Source organism: Colossoma macropomum, unplaced genomic scaffold (genome assembly GCF_904425465.1).
Source record: "Colossoma macropomum unplaced genomic scaffold, Colossoma_macropomum, whole genome shotgun sequence".
Classification (NCBI taxonomy): Eukaryota; Metazoa; Chordata; class Actinopteri; order Characiformes; family Serrasalmidae; genus Colossoma; species Colossoma macropomum.
In genome coordinates this window covers 30,809,505-30,825,694 of record NW_023494805.1, presented here as the reverse complement: position 1 = coordinate 30,825,694, position 16,190 = coordinate 30,809,505, and the positions used below count along the sequence as shown (strand labels likewise).

Genomic DNA, 16,190 nt, shown 5'->3' with positions numbered 1-16,190 from the left:
AGGAACTTTACTCACTCAGCTTTCTTCACAGTGGTGGTGAGAGCAACCAGGGGTCACCATGTCTACAAAGCCATTTTATTTACTATGTGATTTTACACCAGGGAACCTACACATGTCTTCTAAGTTTTATAATGCTGATAAAAGTAAAAATGGTAAATCTGAAAACATTGTAGCACAACGCATGTATCTCTCCACCATGAATGGGTTAAAAAAAATTTATATACATATATATATATATTTATATATATATTTATATATATATGTATGTTTTAGAACAAAATGGGAAAAGTGAAAATATGTGGTCCTTAACTTTGGAAATGAAATGTTACACTTTCACATTTTATTTATTTATTTTAATATATAAAGTTCAATGTTGAAGTTAAATTAGTTTTTAAATTCACTTTTATTTTTAAAGATACAATATACAGTTTATTTATTTATTTTAGTTTATTTATTTATTTGAATCTCTTAAGGTTCTTTTTAAAAGTAATAATAAAGTTATTATTGAAGTTAAAGTAGTTTAAAACCAACTTTTGTTGTTAAGTATACAATGTACAGTTTATTTATGTATTTATTTATTTGTTTAAGTCAAGACAGGGGCGGGAGCACATGGTGGTCCTTAAACAGAGAAATTATATTATTGTGAAATATCACTTTTACAAATTTTAATTTCAGAAAGTTTGTTTTAAAAGTATTTTAATATATAAAGACACTGTTGAAGTTAAATTAGTTTTAAAACTAGCTTTTATTTTTTAATATACAATATACCGTTTATTTACTTATTTGTTTGTTTGTTTGTTTATTTATTTGGGGTTTTTTGGCAGTGAAGGTGGGATGGGAGAGTATGTGGTGCTTTACCTAAGAAATTAGTTTCACTTTAACAATTTTTAAATTTCAGAAGGTCAGAGAGTTATTTTTAAAAGTACTTGATTATATAAAGTTATTATTGGAGTTAAATTAGTTTAAAACTAACTTTTGTTGTTAAATAAACAATGTACAATCTATTTATTTATTTATTTATTGATTGATTGATTGATTGATTGATTGCAGTCAAGACAGGGGCAGGAGCACATGGTGGTACTTAAACAGAGAAATAATATTATTGTGAAATATCGCTTTTACAAATTTTAATTTCAGAAAGTTTGTTTTAAAAGTATTTTAATATGTAAAGACACTGTTGAAGTTAAATTAGTTTTAAAACTAGCGTTTATTTTTTAATATAAAATATGCCATTTATTTATTTATTTGTTTGTTTATTTATTTTGGGGGTTTTTTTTGGCAGGGAAGGCGGGACGGGAGAGTATGCGGTGCTTTACCCAAGAAATTATGTTTCACTTTCACAACTTTTAAATGTCAGGAGGTCAGAGAGTTATTTTTATTTTATTTTTATTTTTAAATATTTTAATATATAAAGAGATTGTTATTTTTAATGCACAGTATATTTATTTGATTTGATCCGTTTTGTTTTTTAGTTTTAATATTGATTTTATGTTATTTTATTTATTTATTTTTGCGACGAGCACAGGGGCGGGAGCAGTGACGAAAGCTCGTGAGCTCCGACTTGTGTACGTTTGGACCATTTCTGCTAGCAAGCGGTAAAAATGATGGACAATATGGCGCCGGGTATGGATTTAGCTTCTGGATCTGTCGTTGTGTAATAGACCGGCGATCCGACAGGATGAACCTCTGCGCCCAGTATTTACGGTAAGCAAGCATCGGAAACAACTAAGCGCCGATTTTGTGCTGAAGTTTGCGGATCAGGTGTCTGATTTTGATTCTGGGAGCGTTACCTCGACCAGCTAGCATCACCGACCGAGCCACAGGCGGCTGACTGACGCGCTAGCTAAATATGCTACGTGCCAGTGACCATAAACATGGTGCTAGGACGTGTTTAGAATCAGTTAGCTAGATGAACCCGGGTCAGAGCGCGGCTTTGTGAGTAAGACGTCTGTATTTCCACATGTTTTGGTTCGAGGGTTCTGATATTCTAGACTAGTTAACAGCTGCTGGTTAAGCTAGCTAACGTTAACTTTCGGAGGCTTAGCCTGGATGGCTAATGTTAGCAAACAAACAAACAACACACCGCGTAAGGGTGTCTCTACCAGACATTCGGGTCATATCTCGTTAGATATAGTTTTGTCATAAAATACGGACGTTTAGCTGCTTTAAATGTTCATTTGGACATTTGTTTCTGTTTGAGGAGCCGGTTTCACTTAGCTACACTATAGCTAGTTAGCTTAGCTAGCTAACTAGCAAGCGAGCTAACTTACCTAGCTAGCTGGTCACCTGGCTGGCTTTCTGATTTCGCTTTGTGCTTGAATTTCGTGTATTCGAGTTAGTCCATGTATTAACGTGTTAACTGCATTCAGAATTTGTGACCTTCAAAACAGGTTGGTGGGTTTATTTGAATGTTATCTAACGCTAATTCTGTTTGGTGTCAGATAAACATCTCGCCGGGTATCCGCGACATCAGGAGTCTGGTCTCCTCCGTTTTGCTTGTGTCCGTAACGCTGCTGCTGTGGTGGCTCATATGAGCTCCGTATCTTCAGTCCGTTGACATTGACCCTGGCAGCTGTCTAGCTGACCGCTACTTGTTGGTAAGGGACCATTAGCTTGCTGTGTAGCAAGGTTAATCGTCATGGGCACCTTTCTGAGCAAGCTATCCAGACTGAGCGAGGGGACGTCTGTCATGATGCTGAGTGAAACGCTTCTCGTTGGCCTGATAACCTTGAGAATTCATAGTGTTCGGATAACTTGGTTAATGAGATCAGTTTGTGAATGAGGTTCTGTTTATGTGCGGTATAGCCAAATATAGCCAACCATAACTGTAAAACCATAAACCACGAAAAGGCTGGCAGCTCGCAGAGCAACACTGGTCGGATGTCTATAGCTGGATGACATGCTGCTCTGAATAGTTAAATATTCTGGTTCTAGCTGTCGAGGCTGGTGGCAGGTCCTTTCAGCTGAAGGCATATTGAAGTTCTTGGGTAACAAGTGTCCTTCCACATTAGCCCATCTTATGTAATGTACACTCTTAAAAATGGTTATTTGATGGTAAGTAGAGACAATATTAAGAACCATGACTTCTGTATAAACTCTAAAAATGGTTCTTGGGTTCTTTTAGAAAACACAATGGCTCTGTTTGCAACCATTTGTGTGCTAACTGTTCCAGTTAGCGCTGTACTTTTGACTGGCTCGTCTTGTCGGAGATGAAATCACCTGAGTGTGAACAGAACAACCATCCGTCATGAAATTTTCATGCATTGACATTTTCTTGGCCTGAGTTTCTCAAGAAGAGCGTGGAAATTGATCTTTTGGTTTAAAGGGGAATTCCATGGGTTTTCCAAAATTTCTGCATAATTCAGTGGTTGAGATGTAAACAAAGTCATTCAGGGTGGTTTGATGTGAAAGGCTTCACATGTAGAGAAACTTAATGACTCTAAATTCTTTTTACCGTGGTGGCGATAGGAACCAGGGGTCACAATGTCTACAACACAGGTATAATTATTTTATTTACCATCCAAAACCACTAATGTGTCGACACTTGTCTTCCGAGTTTTTATACATAATGTTGATGATGATAAAAAGTCGTAAATCTGAAAAAAAGAGTTTTTATTGGGGTCTGTTTTGCCCTAGAACACCCTTTATGTACCCATCCAAATTGAAAGGATTAAAATAAATTTATTAACAATACGTTTTAGGCCAAAGCATCATCACAAAAATAATGTATAGCAATGTCTCGGACATCAGGCAGCGTAGTCATAACCATTTCATGTAACAGCTTTCTGTGAGGGGATTTTAGACGTGGACGTCTGGTTCCTATCACCACCACTCTGAACAATTCTGACTCTACGTTTCTCTAGAATGGAGCATTTCACACCAAACCGCTCAAAATGACTTTGTTTATATCTCATCCATTTAATTATGCAGGAATTCAGAAAAATTGGTGGAGTTTTTCCCCACATTTCTGCATTATTCAGTCATTGGGATGTAAACAGTTGTTTAGAGTGTTTTGATGTGATGACTTAGATTGTAGAAGAACTTGCCGACTTTTCTTTACAGTAGTGGTGATAAGAACCAGCGGTCATGATGACTGCAGCACAAATATAGCTATTTAATTTACTGTTCAGTATGACCAGTGAACGTACACATGTCTTCTGACATAATTTGTATATTATATATACTGTTGGCAATAAAATAGTGGTGAATCTGCAAAAAAAATAAGTTTTCCTTGGGAGCTATTTTGCCTTACAGCACCCCACGAGTCCATCTCTGCCATAAATGTATAGTAACAAAAGTTTTATGCCAAAACCTTCTCAAAATTGTCATAAAACAATGTCTCAGACATCAATCATTTAATGTAATAACTTTCTGTGATGTAGCTTCATAGGGAGTAAACTCTTCAGATATTTGTTTTCTTTTGCTACCACTATGAACAATTCTTGGTAAGTTTCAAAACAGTCCACTGTAAAAGTTTGTTTACATCTTAATGATTACACTTCCACTTCAACATGTTGTCACAACACACCAGCCTTGGATTGAACTTGAGAAAACGGGCTGCCGCTGTTTGCTGCGTGTCTGAATGCAAACCACACATGCCGTGTTCTCGGATGCAAAGCTGTGGTCTTCATTACATACAGTGTGAACAAACTATCTGCCATACTGCTATAAAACATTCATCCAATATTTAATTGGCAACTTCATACCTTTCCTGATAATGCTCGAAACACGTCTGTGAACTGTACAGCTGAGTCAACATGCTTTGGTTATGCTGTGAGTCTGTTATAGAGTTACTGTGCTAGTTTTCTGCTAAAAGGTATTCTAAATTGCTTCAGCAAATACAAGAACAATTCATTTTCAAATTAAAACAATAAACCTAGTAGCTAGTGCCCAAATGATATGGAAATTGCTGATACGGAAGGAGCTGGAAATTCTGTTAACTAACTGATGTATCTTTGTCATTGTTAACACATTAATGATGTGTTAAGGCGAAAAATGATCAACGCTGCTAATTTTACCACGGTTAATGCAATTTCCTAGACCTGAAGCCTTTTTTATTGCATGCTGTACTTATTTATTTATTTACTTTGTTAGTTAGTTACTTAGGCCTATCCCATTTCACTTATTGCCCATATCACTTAGTCCTACCCCTCCATTTTGTGCGTTCATGCCTAGGGGTAGGGTGTCCCGAAGGTGTCTTCGTTTTCGAACATTTCTCCAGTTTGCTACAGGCAACCTCAAAAGGTTCTATGTTGGCATATTGGAAACATAGCAAACTTCGTCATGGCTTTTACATAAAAAAAGTATCTGGTTCTTGAAGGGTTCTCCCATTTTGTAGGGGAAGATATCAACCACTACCCCTTGGAACTCTGCAAGGGGTAAAAATAAGGGATAGGGATATAAATAAGAAATGGGATTCAGCCTTGGTTGGTTACTTGGTTGGTTACTTGGTTGGTTACTTGGTTGGTTACTTGGTTGGTTACTTGGTTAGGTTCTGCGGCCCACTCCGCCACTGTACTCTTCTATTCAGATGCAGCTTTTAGATGGCAAGTTCCATTATCGCTCTCTTGATGAAACCAATGTTATTTCCATCTACTGTCATGCTGTGAATTTGTTTATCACTGAAGTACTTTGAGTCTGAATTAGGGCTGGGTGATAAAATGACAATTATCGCGATATAACTTTTCCTCGATAGAGCGATAAGAAATGTTCGTAAATTTTCGATATAATACACCATTCTCACACTTCCATGTTCTAGCGACAGCCGTGGCGTTTTCTACTGCAAGGAAAGCGGCACTACTGCCACGAGAAGGCGCACTTCCGAGTTTTTCGACATGATTGGGGGGCGACGAGTAAAAGAAGTCACCAAATATACTTTAGCAACGTCTAAAACTATATTATATATTATATATATTCCCCGTTTGAGTGGAGCGACCGGCGATATGTTCTCCTGTGACCAAGTGCGAGTGACGAGATAAGTGGTGTAACTGTACTGTCCTTCAGTGAACTCACCTCTTTCCATACATCCTAACAAACTTTAGCAGCGTTAAATCACATATGCTCTTCACAATAACAGCGCAGTTAACTATAGCACTCAGTCATATTTTACTGTTAGTACATTTCCAAGCAACGAAAGTGAAAGAAAGAAGTGGGTTCATGTTAGTTACAGCCCTGATTTAAATGCAAGTAAACTGAGGAAGCTGTTAGGCATTGGAAAGCAGAAGAGCGATATCTTTCTAGGCTACCTGTTTTTAGCAGCTGGCTAACTTGAAGCAGCGCACCGTCACTCGCACAACACGGCGAATTAATGGTACTGAAGATCAAACAAGGCAAAAAAAGCCCTGTTTTCAGTTTAAATATACCTAAAAGGAGGACTCTGTTTGTCTGGTGCAAGATTCGTGCTGCAATTAATGCTTTTACACAGCAAGCACCAGATATTCTGCGGTTCACCCCTCAAACTACTGTGAGAGATATCCAGTCGTCTGCTAGCTGGTGTTTGAATACTGTGGCGGTGTGATCCATCACTGACGTACTGAGCCAGCTAATGTTTGCTGTTCGTACTAAGTTGACGTTGTTGAGAAACTAAACAGTTTAGCACTTGTAACCAGGTAGCCTAGCGCTTGTCATCAGACAGCTAAAAACAATCTGTTTTCTTTCTTAAATTATGACTATTAGAAAAATTGCCGCTGTGCTTTTCCAGCTGGTAAAAACAGCCAACCAGACACTTTCTTCCACTCACCCATGACAGATTTGTGAAATTTTCTTCTGTTTGGCGTGTGTTTGTCATGTTCCGACCATAAATGATAGTTTAAAACAGCAACTGACCACTCGGGAGCAAAAATCAGCCTTCAAACTTGCAAAAAATATTAATTTGACATTTTTCGCGATATATATCGATATCGAGCGATATGAAAATTTTTATTGTGATAAGATTTTTGGACATATCGCCCAGCTCTAGTCTGAATTATCATTTACAACTAAAACATAGTGCTGATGCGGCAATGTCAGTAAGCAGACTATGTAACACTGGACAGTACTTATGGGAGAGAAGCTAACAAAAGCAGTAGCAAAGTGGAAAGCTCCAGGTCCCCTCAAAGCAAGGTGTAGTGTTGTGTTATAAGAGCGAGAAGCTATTATGCTGGAGGAGTTGGAACTGGTCTCTGTTGCTCTCAGTGGATATTGGTGATTAATCACAACAGTGTTCAGCTTATTCTCATGTTCACTCTGCAAAAATGTTATTGAACTGTTGAGGTAATAAATACATGATGAATCTTATGTCTACTCATAACTGTAACCAAATGCACTTTTTAGATAGAAAAAAGGGGCAAATTTGAGCAAATAAGACTGAGCAAAGAATTAATTGCTGTCATTTCAAGCGATTCACAGCCCTAATTTTTCTTTTTATGTTTTAGATTTGTTGTTATCTTTCAATAGGTTTTATTAAGTCTTCTCAATTGTCACGCTACTTAAACTCACATACCAGAAACTACAGCTTGATATAAAGGTTTTAGCACTGGGGTTATGAAAAGTTGCAGATCATTGGCAGTATTTTTGCCAATACCAGTACAACCAAGCATCATCAGTATTGCTCCTGTATCAGTTGGGTCCTACTACTAATGAAATATGATGGATATACATGGTATTAACATCTGAAAGAAGCATTCTAGCAACTGTCAGCAAGCCAGCTAGTGTTTGCCTTTAGTAAACATCTTAATCAACACCTCTGAATTATAAGCCAGCTGTTTATGTTAACAAGGATACCACAACAGTAAAAACCACATAAAGACCTAGTGTTGCAGTAATGTTAGTCTTGAATATGGCCCTACAATCATGTTTTATTAGGTGGGTTACTCTGCAAGTATTATGAAATGCTCTGACTATTGATTGGTGTGAGAACAGAATCCCTGACTTGGTGCTTTTTTTAGGTGGCTTATTGTCTCTTTTGTTGGTTGTATAAATATCTGTTTATGGAAGTGTTGTGTTTATTCTTCATTTGCTAACCTGTTTTTTCTCTTTCTGAGTAGGCAGGCAGAGGCCCTGAAGGCTGACATGACAGGTATGTACAAATGTTCATGACACTATTTTCCTGTAAATGACTTCTATGGTTTGCAGACATGATACCTTGAAAAAATAAAACTGAAGTTTGTTTCTTATTTTGCTGCCACCTTGTTGAAATTTTGTTACTTACATTCTGTTGCCTGTTAAATAAGAAGCCAGCTTGAGTCTTATTTAATGGACTTCTTTGTATCTCCATTTTTTTTATGCCATTTGCTATTTACTTTGTTAAATATGAATCAAGAACAGAATAGAAATGCTTAAAAATGACTCTCAAAAAAATCTTTTAACATTAACTTACATTAAAAACGTCTCCCTCTCATTTTTGGAGATACTAGAATTGGTTCAGACAGATGATATGAAAGAATATTAGTATATGCAAAAGTAGCTGCTTTCACTTTGTGTTGGCTTTCTGTATTTCTGTATTTTTGTCATCTCTGTTGCATTCTGGTGGCACTGAATGTGGTTGCTAAGAGATCCATGTCTGCTGGCTGAAATGCTTTGCTTCTTAAGGCAGTTTTCCACCGGCTAGTGCGGCACAGTTGCAAAGCTGTGATCACATGTTTTGTCATCATTTCCGCTGCTAAGTGAGCCTTACCGTACCAGAGCACCCGTACTGAATTTGGTTACTCTTCTAGTCGGGGTACCAAGTGTACCGGATAGGGATGTATGGGTGGAGCCAGAATTTACTGTTGACACTGATCTAATATAGTAGTATAATAAGAATATATATCTGGGGACAACTTGTAGAACCTTTGGCGCTGGACTGTGCCAAAATCAGCAGCTAACAAGGCTACACCCTTTCAAAAACCCCCTGCCAAAATCCCCTAATCTGTGTTCTGTTCATTTCTGGTAGGAAAACAAGTTATCCAAATGTTATTGTTAGCTAGCAGAACTGTTTTTCACTTGCCAGAGCTAATTTTTAACACACATAATGTGTTCTCACAGTTTAGGTCAAATTCTTTTGACCTAAGTTTGTTGTTAACTGACAAACCTAAAATCACAGAGACAGCAAAACATTTTATATAAACAAGTCTTTAGATTTTTGTATTGGTTGCAGTAGTCCTGTAAAAACATGTAGGATGGTTTAGTCTCTGCTTTATCCCTTTATACATGGCTCTTGCGCCATCAGTTAAAATTAAGTGGGGTTGAGGACTCGACTCCAGCAGCAGAAGTTGAGAGTTGGCGTCGACTCCAGAAAAGCCAGAGCTGTACATCACTACAGGTTGGGCTACCAGAACAAGTTGCATGCATACAAGTCAAAACCGGTCCACAAGTTGAACGGAAGGAGTCGCCTACTTAAATATCTATTGTTTATTGGAAATTAATGAATCAAAAGCATTGGTGAAACATCTGTGTGTTTGCTGGTTAATGGTTAACTATTTACACCCCTGCTTTTTTGGAGGTTTTTGGAAAGACATTTCAGCTGTCCTGACTTATTTTCCAGGCATGAGCTTAAGGAAGGCTTGTTGTCTGTTGGACCATGTTGACAAACATGCCATCGCCCACTACTTTGAGCTCCATCTTCCTGAATCATTGGACTGATTTTTGAAATTTCATACTCAGTTGGTTTGCACCCTATTAAGTCTTTGTCAATCTATTTTTTAGCCCAAAATTTCTCATGGTTGTCCCCAGATATTCTCCTTATGAAATCATGTGTGGGCCGAGAGACTATTGATAACACTAGCGTGAGAAAGCACTTCGCAACCTCCAGAAAACCCTGCCTACTGTGATGTGTTTCTCATTGTGATATATAGGACTGTGCAGAAAGGTAGCAGACATGCTATTAAATGTGGTGCTTCCTCTATTCTTTAGATTCTAAGCTTGGTGCTGCAGAGGTGTGGACATCACGGCAGGCTCTTCAGGACCTGTACCAGAAAATGCTGGTGACAGACCTGGAGTATGCCCTGGACAAGAAAGTGGAGCAAGACCTGTAAGGAAAACAAGTAGCTTATTGTTAACTTCTAAAGTTTTCAGATGGGGTGTTTTATGCTGTGTATTGAGGCTGAACATCGAGTATGCTTCTCCCATCAGTCTGAATATTGCAGCATTGAATTTGAGTGCATTTTGAGTGTGTTTAAGATGTTTTTCATGTGTGAATCTTGTACAATCTTTCCCAAAAACTTTTCAGCTGGAACCATGCCTTTAAGAATCAGATAACATCACTACAGAGTCAGGCCAAAAACAGAGCCAATCCGAATCGAAGTGAAGTACAGGCCAATCTCTCCCTTTTTCTTGAGGCAGCTAGTGGATTCTACACACAGGTGGGTCATTATGAATAGTGACTGTATGTGAATTATGAATAATGATTTTATCAGCTCAAGCTCACGCTGTGGCAGTTCTTACTGAAACCTTGTGTGGTCATAAATTTATGATTTGTAAGCATTTAAGAATTTCAGGACTTGCTTCATAAAGACATAAATACATCTCTCTTTCCTCAGTTATTACAAGAGCTGTGCACGGTGTTCAATGTGGATCTGCCTTGTCGTGTGAAATCATCTCAACTTGGCATCATCAGCAATAAACAGAGCAGCACCAGCGCCATAGTGAAACCACAGCCCAGCTCCTGCTCCTATATCTGCCAGCATTGTCTCGTCCACCTGGGGGATATTGGTGAGTCTGCACAGAGTGTGCTTTTCGAGTCACTTCAATAAAGGCGTCTTCCTTCGTCAGAGAGCAAGAATTCTGAAGAAGTCGACTCCCCACTTACAAAGTCATAGTCTGTAAAGTTGTTGTTTAGTGAACTTGACATGTTTGACTGAAAGATGAAGAAACAAGGGCTTGTTTTGTTTTGTGCTGACAGTCTTTTTCTTTTTTTCTTTTTTTTTTCCCTTCCATAGCGCGTTATCGCAACCAGACCAGCCAAGCAGAGTCTTATTACCGACACGCAGCTCAGCTTGTTCCCTCAAACGGTTGGTCACTGTTAGTTATTGTATGCTCTCCTCACCTTGAAGTTTTCACCCCTTGCACAGTGCTCCCTGGCACCAAACAGTGGTGTCAGCACACTGATTTCACCTGCAGTTCTATTTTAAGAAAGTCAGTAGCACTACCTGTTTTAAGTCTGGAATCGTAACATGTGTAGTAATAGGTTTGTAAGAAGGATCCTTATTTATTTATTTATTTATTTATTCATTCATTCATTCATTCATTCATTCATGGATTGACTGATTGATTGTCCGTCTTCGTTGCCAGGTCAACCTTACAATCAGTTGGCCATTCTGGCCTCCTCCAAAGGAGACCACCTCACAACAATCTTCTACTACTGCAGAAGCATTGCTGTCAAGTTTCCCTTTCCAGCAGCTTCCACCAACCTGCAGAAAGCGCTATCGAAAGCTCTTGAGAGGTATGAAATGCATTTATAAAAATCAAACCAAATTGTACTATTATGGAATTGATTTTTATTTCTAGCAACATACAGAAGATGGATGGCAGTGGTCAATTATCTAAAAAAGATTGGTTAGTTTACAGAATGTAATGTGTGCTGTGGTGTTAGTTTTAAACCGGGCTCTCACTGTACTGTGGCTCTTTTATTCTGCAGCCGTGATGAGGTCAAAACGAAATGGAGCGTGTCTGATTTCATTAAGGCCTTCATCAAGTTCCATGGCCATGTTTACTTAAGCAAAAGCCTGGAGAAGCTCAACGCCCTGAGGGAGAAGCTGGAGGAGCAGTTTCAGGTACTACCACATAGGCAGGCATCTGCACCTTGCTCAGCACCACTAACACCTCGTCCTAACAGCAAGCAAGCTCAAATGTAGTGTCATGCAAGGGCCAAGATAAGAGAGGGAGGCTGGACTTGGAAACCAGGTCTCCCCAGATTTCAGGTTGTTGAAAGTAAAGTTCTGCGATGACAGTGAAAATAATATAAAATCTAAGGTCGTCATGCGCAAAGGTGCTCAGTTCTTGCAGCCTCATGACCTTAAATCAATTGGATGCTGACAAAGCACTTCTTTGATCTTACTGCTGCCTTCACCATGGCAACATATACACAGCTGCATACCACAGTCAGTCGTGTACACCAATTCTGTAAAAAAGGCACAGAACCACACGTTTTTCCAATTCCAGTATTTAAACACAGCACAGCGGAGCTGTGCTAGTTCCTAGATGCTACTTACTTAACTAGCTACTTAACTGTGTTTTTCCCCTTTAAACTAGAGAAACAGTGCTAAATCACAAGTTCAACCTACAGCGTAAATTTATAGAATACATGCTTACCTTTTCCAATGCCTCTTTCATGTTTGGAGTTTGTAAAGTGCTCTTTTGTAACTATGGACAGAAACTGCCAAGAGAACTTTCTTATAGTAGCAGTGTTCCATAAAAACACACAGGGAATCTGCCTTGGGGGAAAAAAGGGCATAACTTGAAAATAAAACTGAAAAGTTACGCTTAAAAACTTTAGATAACTTGTATTTTAGGCCGAAGTGTTTTCTGTAGTTTTATAGTTTGTGTGGTGTTTAATTTTTTTTTTCGATAACATTTTAGGACTTTCTTTTTCATTAAAAGGTAAAAAATTAGTGCTACTGTGGTTTTATGGGTCAATTCATGAATATAGTGTGTAATAATATTTATTGTATGACCTTTTATTAGCTGAGGTTGCGCTGAATGGGGATATACAACACTTTATGGTTCTGTCAAGAAAAAATTTAAAGTGCAAAATTCAAACGTATGCAGAGGTGGGTGTGTCCAGTGTAGGTCATAAAGGTTTAACATTAGCCAGTTAAATGCAAGCAAGCAATGATGCGTTAATTTTCAGTTTTGTTTTATGGTAAGGAGCAGGTCATTTTCTTATTTTTAGCTACAATGAAGTAGGCTAACTTTGCTGGTGGTTAAATCTTACTATAGTGATGTCTCTAGGACTTAGTGCTTTATGGCTGGGCCCCCAACCTGTAACCATAAGTTGTTTATGGCTATTTTAACTGCCTTTTGATAAAGTCCCTGGCTGAACTGCCATATTTTTGTTAAGGTGGAGCATCAGTGCAGCATCTAAAAAATGGAAACATGGCATCCATTACAAAATGGCACACCGGGACGGTTTTCAATATGGCTGGCATAGACAGTTTCATTATTTATAATCACGTTGTTTTAAGACTTATTCATGTTGGACAAGGTGTAAATCTCCTCTATCAACTCCCACTGAGCACAGTTTTGCAGTGTTGCTCAGCCATTGGTCTGTGAATAACTGATATAATACCTTTGTCGTTGTAAAGTGAGATTTTATGACTGCCTGAGTTTGATGCTTTATACTGAGAATAAAGAGTGGTCGAGTGACAAATACATTATTGATAACGCAGCAGTGCAATATTCGGCAATAATGCAAGCACCAAGCCAGTAGGGGTTTCAGTAGACTTTATTTCATGGATTTTCTTGATCTCTTCTGATCGTTGACTCCCCGCTCAGATTACATGATGGCAAATGCTTGGTCAGTGTGGTAACAGAACACCACCAGCCTCACTTTGTTGTTTGTTGGCTTTGTCCTTCAGAGGCTGATTCTCCAGAAGGCCTTCAGCTCTCAGCAGCTGGTCCACATCACGGTTATCAACCTGTTTGAGCTACACCACCTCCGAGACTTCAGCAACGAGACTGACGACCAGAGCTTCAGCTCGGATGAGCAGATCAGCTGGATACAGCTCCTCGGCCTTTTCAGTACGTGGCTCCAATGTTCTCTATGTCTGACGTATGTGTGGATTTGGATGCTGTCTCCGTCTGGAGGCTGAGTCAGGCATAGTTTGAGCAGCAGATTGCTCTTGCGGTGTTGTCGGGCCCGAGAGTAGTCACGAAGCAGCGATATCACATCTTGAGCAATGACAGACAAAAAGCTGCGTCAGTATGCTGTGGATATGTTTCAAAACTGCGGGTAAACATGGAGACCGATAGAGTGAGAGATATCGTCTGTATAGATGTTGTGTTTGTCATTAAAAAAGCATTTATGTAACATCGGTCATTTTCTGCAAAGATCTAATCGCACACCATGAGTTGCAAGTGAATCTGTTATCATGATTGTTAAATAGGAAAGAAGTCAGAGACGTTTGAATCAACTTTCTGATGATCATAAAGCTGAATTTAATCACAGCAGAGGATGTCACTGACATTATCTGCAGGAGCTCGCTAAGGTTAATTATTTATAGCGTTTTGTTCCTAGTTAGTCCCTAGACTAGTGTTGTGGTGCTGGTTCATGATCAAAAATAGTTTAATGGTCTGTGATAATACTTAACACAGTTGCCAAATTAAACATTAAAATAAAACTTAAATTTGTTTGTAATTGATATGATGGCCATAAAATAGCTGGGTCCCTTTTTGTCACAAGGTATGTTTTTAGTTTTTTAATTTTAATAGAATAAAATGGAGCAAAACAGACCAATCAAAACAAGCTATGTCAGGTTTGTAAGGCTTTTAGTATAAAGTGGACGTACTTGGAAAGCATGGACGCTTCATTAATATCATCTGATGCCAAAGTATATTCTGAAAATATGTTGATATTGAATTTAATCAATATCGCCCTGTGCTACAGTTAACTAAATACATGAGAGTGAACACACTCTGCTTTCTTACGATAGGCATTAGTCAACTGTATCAGTACCTGATACTTGATGCACACTCTACTGTGTAAACATGCCCTTTAGGCCTTGGTTTGTGACTGTGTTGTAACGTATGTTGCTGTCACTCCAGTGTCTTTCCTAGGTGTGATGTGCAGCCGAGCCTTACTGAATAAGAACCAAGAGGAGATCATGGGGGAGTGCCCACTTCCAGCCATCAAAGTGTCCCTGGATTGGCTGAAGCTGCGGCCTGGTGTCTTTACTGAGAGTGCTGTTGACCAGAGGCAATAGTATGGAATGCTTCCTGTTCTTTTGCTTTGTTGGAGTATTCTGGATTGTTTTTTTTAATATGAAAATCTTGTGCAGAGATATTCTGCTTAGCGGTAAATGTGAAGCCGATAAATCCAGCTGGGTCATTCTACAGAAACGTCCATTTTTGTGTCCCCAGCGTTTGCAAGTATATTACACTTATATGGGTGAGGCCATATTTTGAACAAAAAAAACATGTTTTTCTGCAGTTTTAACTACAATAATCTATACGTGACTATGAAATATATAAATTAAATGACACACAGAAAACAAATAGCAAATAAATATTATAAAATATATCATTAAAGTTGTTGTCCCCAGGAGTCTTGTCATTGGTGTTACCGCGTAACAAAACATCTCTTATTTTGAAATAAAAATCACACCGATGACATCACTTGACTTCCTTTTACCAATTTTCTGGGGATCTATGAAAAAAGCACAAGTCCACTGTGTCTTTCAGTTATCAGAGACTTTCTCATTTAGCTCATGATTTCATATGAAGCTTTTAGTTTTAGTCACTGGTGTGACCGACTTTATTCTTAGGAAAAAATAGAATAGAAATGGAGTAAGTTACATATTTTAGTGGATATTCCATGATTGACAACGTGTGGTTTGATGCTCTGGAGCAGCCATTTTGTAAAATGCATATATCATTAAAAATATCTCTGGTGTTACCTTTATTATGTTTAACACCAATGAGGATTGGTAACACCAGTGACTCCTATGGATAGATAGAAAAGTGGACGTTTCTGTAGAATGACCCAGCTGTGTTTTGCTCCAAAGGATTTTGTGTGGAAAGCACTGTAATCCTACAGTATGTAAAGAAACAGCATGATGAAGTCCTTTCTAAATTCATAGAAACATGGTCTCTTGTGTAATGATTCCCATGGGGAAAAATAAATAAAATAAAATTTCCTTGTTAATAGGTTATGGCAAAGTCAAGAAGCCCTAGGTACAACAAGGAATTAGAGATTAAAATACAAAATTTAAATGTCAATTTTTTTAAATAGATAAACCCAAATTTACACAGCAACAGTTTTTCTGCAGGAAATGACGTATTTTTATTGCTAAAAGTGAATTTGGAAAATTAGCAAAATCAGTAATATTCTGTTTATTTATTTATTACATATTTTTTATTTTATGGCTTGCAATTTGTGCAGAAAGTTGTATTTGTCATGTTGTTAAATTGGTGTTTTGATTCTTCCCCACAGTATTTGGCCATGGCTGGTGTCTGTTCTTAACAGCTTCCAGCCGAAGGAGGAGGATGTGTCAAATCCATCAGGTAACGTGTGGCCA

General features: G+C 38.2%; 1 protein-coding gene across 2 annotated transcripts in view; it reads left to right on the top strand.

The window, feature by feature from the left end:
• Positions 1-1,570: 1,570 nt before the first annotated feature.
• The window catches only part of smg7 (SMG7 nonsense mediated mRNA decay factor), a 28,156-nt gene continuing 13,536 nt past the window's right edge, over positions 1,571-16,190 (top strand). The window contains exons 1-11 of one of the 2 annotated variants that reach the window (XM_036596462.1): positions 1,571-1,704; positions 8,025-8,056; positions 9,871-9,988; positions 10,187-10,319; positions 10,497-10,668; positions 10,896-10,967; positions 11,248-11,398; positions 11,594-11,729; positions 13,533-13,695; positions 14,719-14,875; positions 16,106-16,176. In XM_036596462.1, coding sequence (XP_036452355.1) covers positions 1,679-1,704; positions 8,025-8,056; positions 9,871-9,988; positions 10,187-10,319; positions 10,497-10,668; positions 10,896-10,967; positions 11,248-11,398; positions 11,594-11,729; positions 13,533-13,695; positions 14,719-14,875; positions 16,106-16,176 — 1,231 coding nt within the window. In that variant the 5' untranslated portion in view covers positions 1,571-1,678. The remainder of the gene's footprint in view (positions 1,705-8,024; positions 8,057-9,870; positions 9,989-10,186; positions 10,320-10,496; positions 10,669-10,895; positions 10,968-11,247; positions 11,399-11,593; positions 11,730-13,532; positions 13,696-14,718; positions 14,876-16,105; positions 16,177-16,190) is intronic. The other variant, XM_036596463.1, reaches the window with a different exon arrangement.